Source organism: Betta splendens, chromosome 12 (genome assembly GCF_900634795.4).
Source record: "Betta splendens chromosome 12, fBetSpl5.4, whole genome shotgun sequence".
Lineage (NCBI taxonomy): Eukaryota > Metazoa > Chordata > Actinopteri > Anabantiformes > Osphronemidae > Betta > Betta splendens.
This window is the reverse complement of record NC_040892.2, coordinates 8,622,566-8,639,596: the sequence shown is the minus strand read 5'-3', so window position 1 is coordinate 8,639,596 and position 17,031 is coordinate 8,622,566. Positions and strand designations below refer to the sequence as shown.

General features: G+C 42.6%; 1 protein-coding gene across 4 annotated transcripts in view; it reads right to left on the bottom strand.

Moving 5' to 3' along the window:
- Window positions 1-17,031, bottom strand: part of col5a1 (procollagen, type V, alpha 1) — a 54,507-nt gene that overhangs the window by 11,065 nt on the left and 26,411 nt on the right. For all 4 annotated transcript variants that reach the window (XM_055513259.1, XM_029168646.3, XM_055513260.1 and 1 more), the window contains 34 exons: window positions 16,474-16,515; window positions 15,922-15,984; window positions 15,742-15,816; window positions 14,207-14,299; window positions 14,061-14,117; window positions 13,836-13,889; window positions 13,557-13,610; window positions 13,390-13,443; window positions 13,236-13,289; window positions 13,092-13,145; window positions 12,625-12,669; window positions 11,876-11,929; window positions 11,517-11,561; window positions 10,637-10,690; window positions 10,513-10,557; window positions 9,807-9,860; window positions 8,908-8,952; window positions 8,654-8,707; window positions 7,913-7,957; window positions 7,428-7,481; window positions 6,087-6,194; window positions 5,221-5,274; window positions 4,763-4,816; window positions 3,925-3,969; window positions 3,696-3,749; window positions 3,567-3,611; window positions 3,415-3,468; window positions 3,244-3,297; window positions 3,108-3,161; window positions 2,445-2,552; window positions 2,191-2,280; window positions 1,640-1,693; window positions 1,220-1,327; window positions 1,027-1,134 (listed from right to left, as the gene is read on the bottom strand). In XM_055513259.1, the coding sequence (XP_055369234.1) occupies window positions 1,027-1,134; window positions 1,220-1,327; window positions 1,640-1,693; window positions 2,191-2,280; window positions 2,445-2,552; window positions 3,108-3,161; window positions 3,244-3,297; window positions 3,415-3,468; window positions 3,567-3,611; window positions 3,696-3,749; window positions 3,925-3,969; window positions 4,763-4,816; window positions 5,221-5,274; window positions 6,087-6,194; window positions 7,428-7,481; window positions 7,913-7,957; window positions 8,654-8,707; window positions 8,908-8,952; window positions 9,807-9,860; window positions 10,513-10,557; window positions 10,637-10,690; window positions 11,517-11,561; window positions 11,876-11,929; window positions 12,625-12,669; window positions 13,092-13,145; window positions 13,236-13,289; window positions 13,390-13,443; window positions 13,557-13,610; window positions 13,836-13,889; window positions 14,061-14,117; window positions 14,207-14,299; window positions 15,742-15,816; window positions 15,922-15,984; window positions 16,474-16,515 (2,085 nt within the window). The remainder of the gene's footprint in view (window positions 1-1,026; window positions 1,135-1,219; window positions 1,328-1,639; window positions 1,694-2,190; window positions 2,281-2,444; window positions 2,553-3,107; window positions 3,162-3,243; window positions 3,298-3,414; window positions 3,469-3,566; window positions 3,612-3,695; window positions 3,750-3,924; window positions 3,970-4,762; window positions 4,817-5,220; window positions 5,275-6,086; window positions 6,195-7,427; window positions 7,482-7,912; window positions 7,958-8,653; window positions 8,708-8,907; window positions 8,953-9,806; window positions 9,861-10,512; window positions 10,558-10,636; window positions 10,691-11,516; window positions 11,562-11,875; window positions 11,930-12,624; window positions 12,670-13,091; window positions 13,146-13,235; window positions 13,290-13,389; window positions 13,444-13,556; window positions 13,611-13,835; window positions 13,890-14,060; window positions 14,118-14,206; window positions 14,300-15,741; window positions 15,817-15,921; window positions 15,985-16,473; window positions 16,516-17,031) is intronic.

The window sequence follows — 17,031 nt, the reverse complement described above, 5'->3', positions numbered from 1 at the left end:
ACGAGTGAGATCAATTGCTTCACATTAACCAACATATGATCTCATGTTCTAAAATGTTCGCTCAATTTAGTGTCCACTCAGAAAGCCATTAATAGACTCTAGCTCAATTACATCATTGCTTCTCTGAGCAATGATGACAAATAGTTTGGGGTGGGGGGGTGGGGGGAGTGATTATGATGGTTGAGTCACTGGTGGTACCAGCAGCCAAAACAGAACAGATAATTATTCCCATCTCAAAGTCAAAGTATCTGTGCCAGAATTTCTAAAATAAGGAACCTTGCTACCATTTTATCAAAGCCTCCACATGCTGTGGGCGTTTGAAGAAATAATGTCTATAACCAGAAAGGCCAAAGTCATTTACTTTTGGGTTTTAGCCACACAATGCTTTTTGTGAGGTAGTATTAGTCTTTTAGATAAAAGCCTTAGAGCTGTCCATTCCCTACAGACAGGAATTACAATGAGAACGTGCCTGAATGTGTGTAAACATTAGCTTGTAGAGATCTAATTTTCCTGTATGGCAAATACCCTCTGTATTCTCTGCATCCGTCTGCACCACAGGGACCAATGTAAGGCCTGTTAAGAACCAAGGCATTCTTCAAAGGATAAAAGATTATCCTCTGAGTATCTCCATTGCTGATCTTCCTGCAAATGTTTTAGAGGGGATGAGGAGTTGCTTCTGCTTCAGAATACTAAAGGGTCACTTCTGCACATTCTGTCACTGCCACAAAAACCCTCCTTCTCCTCTGTCTGTTTGTAGAGAAGGGAACAGAGCAGCAACAAGACAGGCTCACCTTTTAAAGATCTGTTAATCAATACAAACTCTGTCAGACAAATTCCCCTCAGAGCGGTTAAGGTCACAGGGAGAGACACAAGAAGACATCTGGCTCAGATCTTACACTGTAAAGTTGAGCCTCTTCAAGGTGCTAACTGTTTTGTATTTATTTGTGTTTATGTGTCTGCATTGCAAAGTGCTAAAAATGCTTTAAAGCAGTGATATTAAATTTCATTATCTCCAAAGCTACTCACTTTGTCTCCATCCTCTCCAGGTGGTCCAGGAGGTCCTCCAGGTCCTGGGAGACCCACTGGTCCCTGAATACCATCTCTTCCAGCTGGGCCTTGAGGTCCTTTCTCTCCCTTTGTTTTCATTGCATAACACCATACTGTCAGCCAGTCTTAATCCTTAAAATTCAAAATTTCTGGAGAAATATAATGTCCTTACCGGTCCACCTTTCTCTCCAGCAGGGCCAGGAGGTCCCTGAGGGCCAGGGCGTCCAGGAAGACCTGTAGGTCCAGCTGGGCCAGCAGGTCCACGCTCTCCGGGAGAACCCTAAAGCACAACCGGACAGCATTATTTTATTACATTATATTACTTTATCAGAATGATTTTGATGATTATGTTTTTGTGCAGTTTTACATTTAAATCATTAAATTTCCTACTAAACAGGGTGGACCTCATTTATGTAAGTACCAGACTGTGCATATAATTACACTGGATTATGTAAGAGCCTAAAACAATTGAGCGTTAAAACTTTACTATGAAGACAATTCCCAGAACCAGAGACAAATCATTGCAGATGAGAACAGAGTTAGACAAGGACAGTTACAAACAGAGCATGTGGATGCAGTAAATTGTACTCACAGCAGGGCCAGGTGGGCCATGAGGACCTTCATTCCCTTTCAGACCATGAGCCCCCTGCAGAATAAAAAAAATTGAAAGCCTCAGAAAACAAACACATCTGTTGGGGAAGCACACATCCTGCCCTAGACTGGACTTCCTACTTCAAACAGGCTCAGCATGAGATGGAAAGCCTCCCCTAGTCCCCAAAGTGGAGACAGAGCACAGACGGTGAGAACAGTTATGTACCAAAAGTAATGCAAGCATCCGTTATGTTAGAGAAAAACAGTGGATTCTGCATCTTCAAGTTGCACAAAAAGCTGTTTCTGTGTAGAGTCTGGTAAAATGTAGATTGCATAACTATTAGGACATGACTTCAAGTTAAAATAAAAAATATATATATTTTAGAACACACTGTTCCTCTTGTAAAGCCTACTCAGGGATCTGGTATCTGTGATTCCTGAGCTTCACCAATCTTTCAGTGATTTAATCACCCCAAACTATTATGCAATACAAAAGGTGTGAGCTATTGAAATTGTGTGGAGCTTTTGTACTGAGCAGAAGATATTACTTACCAACGATCCAGGAAGACCTCTCTCACCAGGAAACCCCCTTGGCCCAGGAGGTCCATCCTTACCTGCTGGGCCAGCAGGACCAGGGTCACCCTACAGGTCAAAGCACAATGACATTCTTCAATTGCAATGTTGATTTGTGGCTTCAAATTATTTCTAACAAAAGCTGTGCATGTAAAGTAAAACAAAGGTCAGTTTTTTTGTGCTGACATCATTTCAGAAGCAAAATGGATATATGGTGCAGCTTCACATTTTACCTTGGCGCCTTCCTTTCCTGCTGCTCCAGGCAGACCCTGCTCACCAGGTGGTCCTGGGGGCCCAGGGTGGCCACGATCTCCCATTGGTCCAGTCTCACCAGTTGGTCCCTATAAAATAACACACAAAACAAAAACAAAATTATAGACACTACAGAAGAAAGACAGTTGCAGAGGCGGTGTGAAGAAAAGTCTTAAGTCTGGAAGGCAGAAGGAACACTGTGAGCAAATTCAGCAGTTTAAATACAAAAAACTATTTCTCCATCTATTACAAAATGTGGCATTGAAGAGCTGAGCATTTGCTGTGTGGGAGGCTTACTAGTCATTAAGGCCACATACAGCTCCATTATAATCAGTGTTCTCAGCTTGCATTAGAGTAGCTTGGAGGAAAAGTCTGTTAAATGTTCATGCATAATGGATGAAGAGCCCATTACTAACATGAAATTATTTTAGTTTTGTAAGACAAACAAAATGCTGAGAAAGTGTTCCGGTAGCATTCCTGCTGCGCATCCCACTGCTAGCCTAAAGGTTAGGATAAATACTTGTGTGAATATGTAATGTTTGCACGTCAGGTTTATTTATGAGCAATAAGTCTCTTTAACCAGATCAATAGCATAGCAAGTATAGTCATCACTGAATGGAAGCTGATCAGTGGCTGAGACTCACCTGAGGTCCGACCACTCCTGGAGGTCCAGGGGGGCCGGTCTTGCCTTGGAATCCCTGTGTATTGCAGAAGGAAAAGCAGAAGTGTCATAATGATTTAAGAGAAAACAGACAAACAAATGAGTAATCCATTACTTACAGTTTCTCCTCTCTGTCCAGGATGTCCAGGCAATCCATCTTTTCCTGAAGGTCCCTGAGAAATACACATATACTTGAATATACCTAGAGTGTTTTACAATGCAAAGACAATACTGTAACAATGGCATTTGACACAGAGAGCCCTGTTTGTGGTGTATGAGGCTGGGCTTACAGGTGGGCCCTTTGGTCCTGGGAAGCCTGTTGGTCCCTGAGGCCCTGGCAAACCCTGAAACCACAACAAGAAACAATTGCTGATCAATGATCAGTTGTGTTTTGTAAAAACTGAAGATATGCTGAAATAGATACTGGTGTGGTGGTACATACCCTTTCACCGGGAGGTCCTGGGGGGCCGTCATTTCCTGAGTTGCCCTGCAGAGATGAAATAAGAATGCGTAAATGATAAACTTGTGCCCAATTGAAGTCAAGACAGTGGAAGCAAAACATTTAACGCACCTTTGGTCCAGCTTTGCCTGTTGGTCCTCTTGGTCCTCTTTCTCCTCGGGGTCCCTTTGAGAAAAGACAACAGGATTGAAAAAACTATAAAAAATACCAAGTGCTATTTGTGACCTAAAGAGTTATAGTCACAGATAGGAATCCCCTCAAGCAGACTGAGGCTACACATTCACTCAGGTGCCAAACACGCCATCTGGGTATAAGAACAAGTTTGCTGAGTAAGACTAACCGTTGGTCCTCTCTGTCCACGTGGGCCGGGCTTTCCTGCTGTTCCCTGTGGACACAAAGAACAGGCGCAATGAACAACTGAGTAGCACCTGCACCATTAAGAGGCTGCAGCCGCTAGGAAAATAACTACATAATGCCAGCACACATTAACAATTAGGAGCAGAGTTAAGCGTAACTAGCACACTGATGAGCTCTGAGAAAACCATTTGTCATTAATTAGGCATCACCTGTTTGAAAATTACCATCAATATTTGCGACTACTCGCATTCAACTTATTACTACCACACAATAGAACACTTGTAATGAACAATACGGCACAATAAAATTGTTTTACAGCAATATTACTATTACACAGGCTCCATTCAGCTTTGACGAGTAAAACAATTACATCTTTTGTGTGGCTTTCAAGTTTCAAAGAAGTGCTGTGAAACTATGTTAATAGCCCTATTATAGTCTTGTGTCTGCAAGCTTGGTCTCATAAACTTGGCAAATGTTTTGTGAAGATGAAAAGCTTTATGTGCCGTGCTCCACACTCGGTGACAAACCATTACTCCTGCAGGAAAGCTAATGACCCATCCTTTAAACAAAGAAAATGAAGCATTGCTCAACCACCACAGAAGTGATAAACAGTGCTGTGGGTGTTTTAAAAATGAGTTGTGTAAGTGGTAATGGAAAAGGAATGCAATAGTCTTTGTGTCCTTGGTAAAAATCGTCATTTTAAGAGCAGCCAACTTCCTCTAGGTTGATAAATCCAGAGCTGGGAAAGGAGCCTGTCTCCGGGGCTGCACCTGTATTGATCCATGCCTTCTATGTATGAGGAGAATGTCTATCTCACATACCCGAGTTCCCTTCTCTCCGTTGGCACCAGGGAAACCTTGGAAGCCCTGAGATCCCTGTGTGTGACAAAATGAATTCATGATGCATTTGAGAGACAACCCTTAAAACTCATGCCTTCTCCTATTAAATGCAATGGGAAATTGGGTGCACTGTAAACAAACGCTGTTTTTCACAGTTACACCTATATCAGGGAGTGTGTTGACACCAAAGGGCGGATTCAAATCCCCATCCTTTGATCAGGGAGCTTCAACCATGTCCAGTTGTCAAGCTGCAGCTTCAGGGAGGCTAACGAATGAGCTGTGAAAAGTTCAGCAAAGCAGCTTTCACGTGAACATGTCCCTTTTATCCATTCTGTTTCAAACAGAGACAGTAAGTGTGATTTTGGCCAAATGGTGTCACACACTGCCGGGATTTACAGCTACACTGCGCTCAAACCAGTCAATTGCATGTATGCACTTACCTTTGGTCCTTGTCTTCCTGGGTATCCTGGCAATCCAGGAACTCCAAGTTTACCCTGTAATAAGCAAATGCAAATTAGCCCCTCAGACAAATGATACAAACATCAGATGCTGAGGTATATTAATTGGTGGATGAAACATCAGAAATGCAAAAAGAAAAAATGCTTCCCACTGTAATGTCTTAACAGAATACTACCAATCGAACTGGAAGGCATGATATAACAGCGTGTTTGTGCAGCTGTGAATGCATTTATTATAACAGCCGTGGTCTTACTCTATGCCCAGACACTTGCTAAACACATCATCACTTATTAAAACGTGTCAGAAGGCAGAGACGTTGGTGCATGCATCATGGTTACTGTGCAACACAACCAGCTTTCACTGGAACTTTTTGTGCTAGTAGATGAATAATAACTTGCCAGATCAAAATGGGAATGAGTTTGTTAGCACAGTCTCAATTATGCTCAACATCTGTTCAAGCCTATTTTTAAATCTAGTGATTAAAGGGCTGCATCCTCTGGAACAATTAAGCTCTTTTTAATCCGTTTTCAGCAACCACTGTTGAATTTGCCAATAAAGAATGTTAACAACTGAATCCATTTCATACTGCCAGCTGGTTCAACAGCAGCAGCAGTGAAAAATTGTTTTCTGTTCAGAACAAAACGATCGTAGAAAGTATTTTCCTTGTTGGGCCCATTCTGATCCATCATTTTAGATGACACATGGCAGATGATACAAAATAAACAAAATGTGCTTTTATTCTGTCACAGTTTGAAATGTTGTCCAAAGCATATCAGCAAACATTTGATATGCTTTAGGCGCGAGATATCATTGGAAAGCGCTAGAGTAGAAAAGAAGGTTACGGTACCTTTTCACCATTTGGCCCAAGAGGTCCAGCATCTCCTGGAAGTCCTGAACGCCCCTTTGGACCCTCTGGACCATCTTCACCTCTGGGTCCCGCTGGTCCAAGCTCCCCCTGGAATGCACAAATACAAATTACACAATTACGGTTGAGAATGACACAGTTGGCTCCGGAACTGTAAAAGACAACATCATCAAAAGCGTTTAGTAAAATTTTAAAAATCACTGGTGCTCTACTGGGTAATTTGGTTAATTTATTGTGGCTTCAAGTCTTTGTTAACTGGAGTCAATGTGAAGACGTTTAAAGAGCGTACAGTCTATTTGTCGTCACCCTCTGCTCTTAAAAGCAGTTACAGGTCCTGTTAAAGCCTCTCTCTGCAAGACTGTTCTCCTAGAAAGATGCATTAAATGTACAAAGTCGCTCACGCAGCCGTTTGCTGCTGCGAAGACCCAGTGGTGTGTGAAAGGTATCTAGTTAAAGGGTGCCAACGTGCACAAGCGAGGGCGCACACACACACACACACACACACACACACACACACACACACACACACACACACACTGACACCCAGTATACATAAAACGGCATCAAGCAAACTGTATTTGACTCACACTTGCAAGCTCATCAAAAAGAACACTTTAAATTGAGAACTCACACATTTCACAAGCGTGCTTAAAAATGACTCATTAAGATTCTAGTCCATGTGCGTCTTCTCCAGAGTCTCCTCAAATCTTTGCTTTCATCTAGATGTGCTACATCTCCAGAGGAAAACATGCTGGAGCCCCATGGCTCTCTCTTGGGTTAGAAGGGGTTTAAAGTGTCATTGATTTCTTTTTCCTTCCTGAGCTTGGCTAAAGACAGCCCAGTCAGGGAGCGGGGGTTTAATGTTTGAAGTAAGACTAGTGCAAGTTATGTTTCTCACTGTAAAAGGTGTTTTCTTTCCTACGACTTGACAGTGAAAATCCCTAAAGCTGTTTAGAAGAGGAAGCTGGGTACACCTGTCTAACTCGTGCTCGTCTCCTGGACTGGCCAAGGTTAAGTCTCCCTGGAAAGTGGCAGAGTGGATAAAAAAGGAAATGGAAGCACTTACTGCTCACACTAACTGCTGGCAATTGGAGAAACACCTTATGCTTGCTTATTACCCACAATTCCTCAGAAGTCACAGAGGCTCAGGCCATAAGGCACAAATGTAACAAGAGCGATTGGGCAAAGGTCACCCACAGCAAATCTTAGCCCCAAAGACGTGTTTGGATGCAGAAACGACAGTTGTCATTTGAATGTTGCCTCCTGCACTGGAGATTTGATTGACACATACTGTTGTGCAAAATATAAACAAAGATGCCTCACCCTGTCGCCCTTGATACCCATGTCTCCCTTGAAGCCAGGGAAGCCGTCTTCTCCCTGGCAATAGAGAAGAGAGGTGAAAATGTAATGAAGAAGTAATAATTGGATAATACAGATGTTGTGCTTTTACACACACACACACACACACACACACACACACACACACACACACACACACACACACACACACACACACACACACACACACACACACACATATACAGTAGATACAAACACACACAGATGTGAAGACTTGGCAAGATTTCCTGTTGCCATAGAAACCACTGATCGCTCTTTTCCAGCAAAACTCAGATGAATTTTGCAGCATTTCATTGTGATTATCATAAGTATGAAAGATTTCGGCGCCACAGTCATCATCATGATCATCATCATCCTCATCACCATTATTGTTCGTATAATTCATACAATTGCTGCAATTTCTCATAAGTTCAAGGCTCTGTTCTGTTCACACAGCCTCTTCCTCGTACCTTTTCACCCTTGGTTCCTTTGAGCCCTCGCACGCCATCAGCGCCCTGTAATGCAAGAACAGGCAGACGTTACAAAAACGATGAAACGCAGATTAGAGAAAGGAGGTTGAATGAATCCCCAGCATGTTCACTAGCAGGGTGGATACCACAGAGTTGAGGCTGGGAAGTCTTTGTCTCATGTACGTAGGTGACTGTCACAGTTTTATTTCAGTGTGTCAATCAAGTGTGTTGTAGAGTTCATCCTGCAATGCGTTTACTGCATTTAAATGATTGTTCCTATACTGTAAAACCTCCTTTTCTCAGCTTTTTCATCGTTCCAGAAACCTCAGCCATGCAATAATGGGGCCAGTGCGAGCTGGAAGTCACTTGTGTGATCCCCTCGTCCCCCAGTGGAAGCTTTAATGATTGGATCAGTCACACTCCCTTGCCAAGAATTATTTAATGGGATTTCGTTTGTCTCGGTTTTATCAGCGGCTAATGAAACCAAACAAGAGCAGAGCGGTGCACCTTGAGCTGTGATCAGCCCCCGGGATTAACCTGAGCACCACATTCTGGGAGATGACATTGCAGTCTTCATCATAACTGATACTTTACTGTATATGTCTTTGTAACAAAAGCCCTTAATGAGATAACGGCTGACTATTAGCCTATATAAGCTGTAGCCTGCAAAGGATGAACAATTATACACATAATTATACATAATATACACATGCATTTCTTCGTGGGTGATAATAAACTCACCTTCACGCCTCGGGGCCCAGGATAACCAATGGGTCCTTGAGGGCCAGCGGGGCCCTGGTGGGATACATATTTGATGAGAGTGCGTCACACAGTTGCAGTACACACATGCACTAAAGCACGAGTTTTATCTACAGAACATTAATGCAAAATGTTTCATGCAAATGTGGCTGAATAGGGACGACGCGAAAAGAAAACGAAGAGGAAAAGACGCTACAGCCAAACAAAACAGAAACCAGCAAAGGAATAAAGCGTACCATGTGTCCTTTCTCTCCAGGAGGCCCCTCCTTTCCAGGGTGACCCTGTGAATTACAGTATGAAGGCAAATATTATTGCTTCTCATTAAAGGATAATTACCTCTACAAGTAGTATAACAGCCACTATAACAGAGGGATTAGGTTATAAAACTTCTGCAGGATGCATCAAAGTGGAAAATCTGAATGGGAATCTTTACAGTTCAATGTCATCTTGGATTTTTATGCTTAATGCACAGTATTACAGTAGAGGCACTAGGCTATTACTGGTCTCTTAACAAACCACGCTGCACAATACATTGGCCGTCTACCATACAAGCATGTGCACACACACAGTCTGCAGAAATTATGTCACTATTTTCTAACAAAAAACAGCCCAGCAGGAAATTGATTGCATTTTCATGACACAAAGGAGCTTCGCAAAACGTTTTCTTTTGTGGGAAACAGATATGAGAGGGGCCGAAAATGAGGTGAACAGAGACATTAAGAGAGAGAATATTGCATCTGATGGAAGAGGCTACGAATGGATGAATAAAAAGGCTGAATGTATAAGTGGTGGAGAGATATTTCTAATTCAGAAAGCTATGGCATGACGTTGGCTCTCTGCATCGCTCTTTTCTCTCTTGCACCAAATCACTCTTGTTTTGACACCGTCTTGTGTGTGTGTGTGCGCGTGTGTGTGCAGTTATTAAGACTTCACAGTTTGCCACCTGGTGCCTTCCAAGACACATCTGTCGCTCGCACAGGTGTAATCTGTGCTGTCTGTGCATGGACAGAAGAGAGCATGTTTACAGCTTATTTGCCTGCACGTGGACGTGTCGCATCATATACAGATCATACAATGAGAGGATCTATATTCGCATCTCACTGCCTGTGTGGTGCTGTGAATACTATAAACTCACGGGTGGACCATCAGCTCCTGGCATTCCTGGCAAGCCTGGCTTTCCTGTAGGACCCTAGATGAAAAAAAGAAGAAAAGATTAATCAATCCTATTAAAGCTTTTGTAAAAGCAGCTGCCATGGCCAATTAAGGCCTACAGAATAAACATTTCTGAGGATCTAGGACAGATAACAGGCTACAGCGTTTCTGGTGCCCATCACTTCAGCTACAAAGTCAGCTACTTTTTCTGCTTTAGAACCAACATCATCTGATTAACGATATGGTTTAGTTTCTTCATTCCATTTCTTATCCTCAAATACTGAAGTCTTCTAATGTTTCATTCATAGGGTGAGAGGTAATGCCTACATTTTTCTGTCTCACAGTCAAACAGTTCAATAATAAATCATCACATCAAGCTGGTAAATGTGCTTTAGAGATTGGATTAAAATGTATCAGGATTAAAATCTGTCTGTTCTGTCTACTAAGCATTTTTATTTGGGCCTGCATTAAAGGAGGGGGTGCATTTGCATACTAGTGTGATAAGCATTTGAAACTGAAAAGCACATCAACCTTGCTTTCAGCTCATGCAAACAAATGAGTCCATTTTGTGCACTCATAGGAGTTGCTTTGTTTATTAACATTTTATCAAACTAACAGTATCTCTTCTGTGGAAATGCAGGAGTGTCGTGCTTCACATATTAGTATTCAGCAGTCATGTAATCACTCACCTTCTCTCCTGGAGGTCCTATGGCTCCTTGAGGGCCTGCAAGTCCCTGTGGAGGAACCAGAGGATTAAAACACTGCATTTGATGGTTGGGAGTAAAATCTGATGTCAGCCTGTTTATCACTGACCTGTGCACCTGGATTGCCTTGCTGTCCAGGAGGTCCTGGCTCTCCTTGAGGTCCCTGAAATAATTCACAATAACTTACAATTACAGTTAATATTAAGACTGACTGGTCTGTTTATTCGGGGAAAATAAAATAAAGTGCAATTTTGTTGCTCCACATGGTCCATTAAAAGTGAACAGTTGCTCTAAACAGATATAAATTAGAAGCTGTTCAGCAGAAAATCCTGTATTATTAGCGGTTTATTGTAACCTCAGCCCTAAATTCCCATCTTGAGCCTCAAACAGGCGTTGAAAGAGCTCCACTTTGGTAGGAAACCCAATTTTTTGGGCCCCACTTCAATGTACACACACACACACACACACACACACACACACACACACACACACACAGACACACACACACACACACACACACACACACACACACACACACACACACACACGCTCCAAGCCACAAACAGACAACAACTTCCTTCTCAGGTTACTGGCAATCAATTGTGTTGGCCAAGAATGTGGGAAAAAATGTTGATCCTCCACATCTCTACCTCGTTGGAATATTTCCAAGAGCTTCTGCCAGGTACTCTCTAATTAGAGCCAGGCACCACCGAAATTGAACTGGCATGGTAAAATTGCAATGGTGGTCTGCTCAAATGGACCTAAGCACAGCTTATAATATGATATGCACTACTGTGTGTTTGTGAGGGAGAGAGAGAGAGAGAGAGAGAGAGAGAGAGAGAGAGAGAGAGAGAGAGAGAGAGAGAGGAAGCCAGGTTACAGATTTATGGGAAAACATCACTAAAAAAACTAGTTCATTGGTAGATTTTGTTGTAGCTGGTGGTTAATGTTTTGATACTATTCATACACATAGTAAAAGTATCACTTACAATGTTTCCTTTGGGTCCAGGGTGGCCATCCATTCCAGTGACACCCTACAGAGTATGAGATGCACACGTTCAGCACATACAGGTTAAAGTACCAAAGGGACATCAAAAAATCTGCATCACACAGTAACATCAATATCGTCTGAAGCTTTCTATTAAATGCATTCACTTAGAACTGAAATGAACTGAATTAAACTGAACTACATACATATTCTAAAATAATATAAACACTGGGTTTAGTTTTTACTGCTGTAGACACTCCACGTTTCATTCCGGTGCTGAAGTTAAATTAAACAGGGTTTTATATTAGTCTTGGTCGTGTGTAAATGTAGAACAGAATCAGTGCCGGGTATAAAACTCACAGGAGGTCCAGGAGGTCCCTGAGGTCCTTTTGGTCCCAGCAAACCCCGGGGCCCCTTAGGTAAAAGAACGAAAACAAGACTGAGAACAATATCACACCTGTGAAAGTTTTGATGAATTAATAAACATCTCCAGCTAAATTAAGTTTTAAAATAATACTTCTGGAAACAATGTGACTTCCTAAATGTCCTTGAGGTTGTTCTGCAGAGTAAGACTGAAGGGGACAACTCAAGCCCTGCTAGTCATTCCCCACAGCAATGCCTTTCAAACACTACTTTGAATCTCTGTGCTTTGCCTCACAGTTGCCTAAAAAGATGTTCTGTCCTGGAAGTGTGAAATCAAACCAATGCAGCACACCCTGGTGGACAAAAAAATCATAACGGGAGACTTCCACGGCTTTCTGATAGTTTCTCATTCTAAGATTGTTTGCATGCCCATGGGGAATATCCTGCCTGAGAGAATGCGAGCTTATTATAATAAACCTAATGTGAGCTGTCTGTCTTACTCATCTCCTCGGATGCTCACATGCAGATGAGGCACTTGGTTGGTTATGATCAACATATGCTTTCCAGCAATACAATGCTAAAAAAATTTCCATTTATATAAACGTGGACAGTACCTGTGATATGTGATATAATCAGATCTTGATTGCTTGATAAAACAAGTACTTAATGGGAGTGGGCCCTGAGCTCTCTGAGCATCATGTAATCTCTCTGTGCAAGGTGGAATGATAATGTATGTGATCACTCACTGGTTCACCAGGAAGTCCCCTGGGTCCGATTTCTCCATCATCTCCCTGGGAAACAGAGAAAACGGGTCAGAATGGGAAACGAATATTGAATGAGAATGGAGGAGATGGTGAAAATGTCTGTGTGTATGTGTATGTGTTATGGGGGAAAGATAGATAATGGGAAGGCACAAAGAAGAAGAGAGAATCAGGTTTCATCAGCTGCGGGTAATGAGGATGGAGAAAGAGATTAGGTGCAGATAAAGATGTAATGAGATAAAAAAACACATGAAGGGGAAAACTGCCTGAGATACAGCAAGTGGAAGGAACTGTCTGAAGCTGACATAGAGGTGACGCTAACATGTACAGTAAGAGGGAATGCTCAGTTTTTAGTAGTAGGAACCTTTGCAGTAAAGTGAGAGTTAAGGTTAGGGTCTAAAGTATGACAGGCACACACATCCACTTGTTTAGTTCTAGCTATTTTGTGTTACCCTCTCTCCATCCTCTCCAGGAGCGCCAGGAGGTCCGGAGGGGCCAGGTTCACCCTATAGCAACAAATTGTTAGATATAACGGTGACACACTTTGAAAAAATACACATAAAAATGTGTTTTCATGGAACCACTAAATCACTTACTCTGTGTCCTTTTTCACCAGGAAGTCCAGCCAGACCATCAAACCCTCTCTCTCCCTGAGAAAAAAGACAACAATTTCAACACCTCCTGCACAGGGCTTAGAAACAAAGTTCAAGGAAGTCATGAAACAACTGCTCAGTGAAGTCTGCAAGGTACCTTGGGTCCAGACTGTCCTGGCATGCCTCTGGCACCATCGGATCCTGCACGACCCTGTCAAAAATGAAGTTTCAGAAAAATGAAACTTAAGCACAAAAAGCATCACAAAAAAAAAAAAATATATATATATATATATATAGGCTGATAGCTTGGTTTGCCATTCTTACCCTTCTGCCAGGCTTTCCAGAGGGTCCCGGGGATCCCATAGGTCCACGTGGTCCCTAAGACACAAACCCAGAGCTTTTGTTTAGTTTACAGTAACTTTAAGCCATCGTGCCACATCACACTAAAACAGGGTGAAAGGCTAGGTGTCAAAAACAATTAATAGGTTAATATTTGGATGACAAAAGTTAATAAATACATGCAAATATAAGGTTTATTAGATGTGATTTTGGTTATGTAAAAAACATCATAAAAACAAAACTACATGTTTGAATGTTCCATACCTGAGGCCCTGCCTCTCCAGACTCTCCCTTCAGTCCTGGTACACCAGGAGGACCCTAAACAGACAAAAAGAGAACATTTAAAACCCCCAAACCCCTTATTTAACTGGGCTACAAACTATTTGTATGGTAATGTTGTGTATTATGCACTATACTGATCAAATGTCTGACATTAAATTACGATTTGCTTTAAGTCTGAGTTTGCTGCGAGGAAGTGAAAACACATACCAGTGGGCCAGATCTGCCAGTCAAACCCATTGGACCTGTAGGACCGCGCATGGCCAGCTGAACACAGGACAAGAAGCATTAGCAAAGAACGCAACACATTGTGTTTGAAATATGCATAATTTATGTGTTAAGGTGTGAACTCCTACCCTGGCCTGCTGCATGATGGCCTGCATCTGGGACTCCTGTGCTGATACTGCAGGTCCCTTTTGTCCAGAGTCTCCTCCTGAACTAAACCTAAACTATGAGAGGAAACACAGATTGGTACAAGAAGCAAAACAAGGAAACAAGTGAAATGTATTTACACAAAATAAATATTATAATACAAGTGTCAACATCAACATTTATTTAATTTAAATGTATTCAATGTGTTTAATATAGTGTTTAATTTCCCTACATAACAGATGCTGAGCTAAGCCTCACCTAAAGCTCAACCCACCCCATCCAAGGATGATGGGGAAGAGGTACAATTCCTACTGACACCTGGTGGTGATGCGTTAGCATTGCACAGCAGCGAAACATCCCCATTTGTGAGGCAACACAGGTCTATTTGGTCCAGACATCTGTACTTGGGTTACTGTGAGGCCAACCGATGGTTAATTTATTGAAACTGCTGAACAACAGCAGAATGCTGCAAGGTGTTGCCTTGTGAGGAACACTGTTACTAAGGAACAAAATAAAACAGCTGATTGAGAACATGAGGACAGAGCCAGATCTACAGCAGCTCACCCGCATTGAATTAGTTTCTAGAGCAGAGTTTGGCTCTTCCCTTCTTCTTATCATCAATTACAAGCAACTGTTTCTTTCTTCCTTTGCCAATCCACAAGCCTTTCCATCCATCTTTGAGTCGCTGTGTCTTTTTCACAGTACATTTGTTACGTCTTCACTGACTTTACACTGCATCGTTAAAACTGGAACAAAATACTCCTCACATGAACGTGTATGTTAGTCGAGCTGATAACACAAACTCACAGTGGAGGAGACCGTGGTTAACAATTAAAAGAGAAGATGAATGGAATAGAGCAGGTAAGTAAATTGTAAGTGGATAAATGAGACTTCAGCTTTAGTTCAACAACAGTGAAACTATACGTGTTTCACATTAGACTCGGAGCTGGAGAATCGAATTACAGGTCCAGTTATTTTCCCAGTAGATGCACCAGAACAGCCTGCCATATGTCTCACCCAGACTGCCCTGAAACCACAGCTTCACATCTGCACAACTTTTAACAGCAGCGTCAGACAGACAGGGTGGAAAAAATCAAGAAAGGTAGATGGCATAGGAAGCCGTTAGGACGCCGTGTAGGTTTGTGAACGAATGCAGCTGAAATTACAGACAGAAGTGACAGCTCTGCTTTGCTTCCTGTCTAAACCCAGACTACTTCCTGGAAGGACACATAAGAGCTTCAATTCTGCCCAAAGAATGTTGAATTATTTTTAAATATGTTCAAGAGAGAGTCCTTTAATACTCAGTGAGTTGAGCACAGATTTAACTGTAAGGGTCAGGAGCAACAAATGTGATTACAAAGAAAAGCCCCTTCATTCCATCTGAGTGTGTCAACCAACACATCATACTTGGCTTGAAACATGTTTTGTAGAGGAAACGGGCTAAAAAGTGAGGTGAATGTGAAAAGATTAAACAAGGTTTATTGTGACCATTTCCTTTAAACAGCTGAAATTTACTTACAGGGAGCATCAGGACAGTGCCAGCGGGGCCCGGCAGACCATCAGCACCAGGGAGACCAGGACGACCCGGAGGACCCTTACATGGAAAAAGCACACGCACACACATGAGCACATGCTGTATACACACAATGAAAAGTGCTTACTTTGAAAATGTGTTTGGTATTTTGAACAACATACTCACCCTCTCGCCAGAGTCTCCAGCACTGCCTGGTGGGCCAGAAGGACCTGGGGGTCCGGGGAGACCCTATTTTAACCAGAAGAGCTCATTTGACCCTTGCATTCGCTCATGATTCATCACAAAGGCATATTTGTCGAGACACATAGTTGCACCACTAAACGCTCTCGCCTTTATCTCGCAAAGTGGTCACACATGGGAGAGAGGAATGCATGAGGCAATATGGGACAGCTTTATGAGACGCTCTTTATTTGTCTATAGCCCCGTGCCTGAATAGCTGGCCTGCGTGACACTCCATCTGCAGGGTGTCAAGAGTAACCGCCTGAGAAAAGCCCCACTAGATAAATAATTAAGCTCTCCTACATCTGGGCCAGTCTATATCTCTTCACGGGGCTGTTTTGGCCACTCCCTCTGCATCAGAAGTAGGGCCAAGCAACTCGAATGGCTTAAATCAAAATAGAGTGGGTGATTTGTCAGCTTTTATTTGTACATACAGGTTGAAAAGAGATGATTTAGAAGAGAAAACTCGTATTGATAAACGTTGACTCTTTGACTTACTGTTGGCCCTTCAGGCCCAGGCGGACCCTCCACCAGCATTCCCTAAAAACACACAAACAGAGATGATCAGATACCACAAGAATCCCCGGAACTATCCCACAGTCCCACTCGCGAGCGCGTCTGTCAAGTACAGTCTCTGTGTCCATTGAATGAAGACGTCTCGTTTACATCGACGCGCGTCCGAACACATCTGCCTTTCTATCGGCTTTCCATCTCCAAATCGCTGCCGACTCCGTGTGCATTCCAGCCTGTCATTCCGCCTGTGCTCGCAATCAATCCGCGGCTGGCGAGACACAAAGGCGAAGCCGCCCTCGGGTGCACGCAGGTGGACAAGCAAAGAGGAATCACACTCAGTGGATCTGTGCGTGTTGTCAGATTCAATCTTTGATCATGCGTACGACCTAAAGCCCGTTTATGCACATATCCGTGCGTTGAAACGCATCCAGACGCTTTATTAAACATTAATTCCATATTCAAACGATGCGTCGCATCGGACGCATTGTTTGCGAACGCATTATCCAAATGCATTTAAAATGCGTGAGCTTGGGACTTACTGAT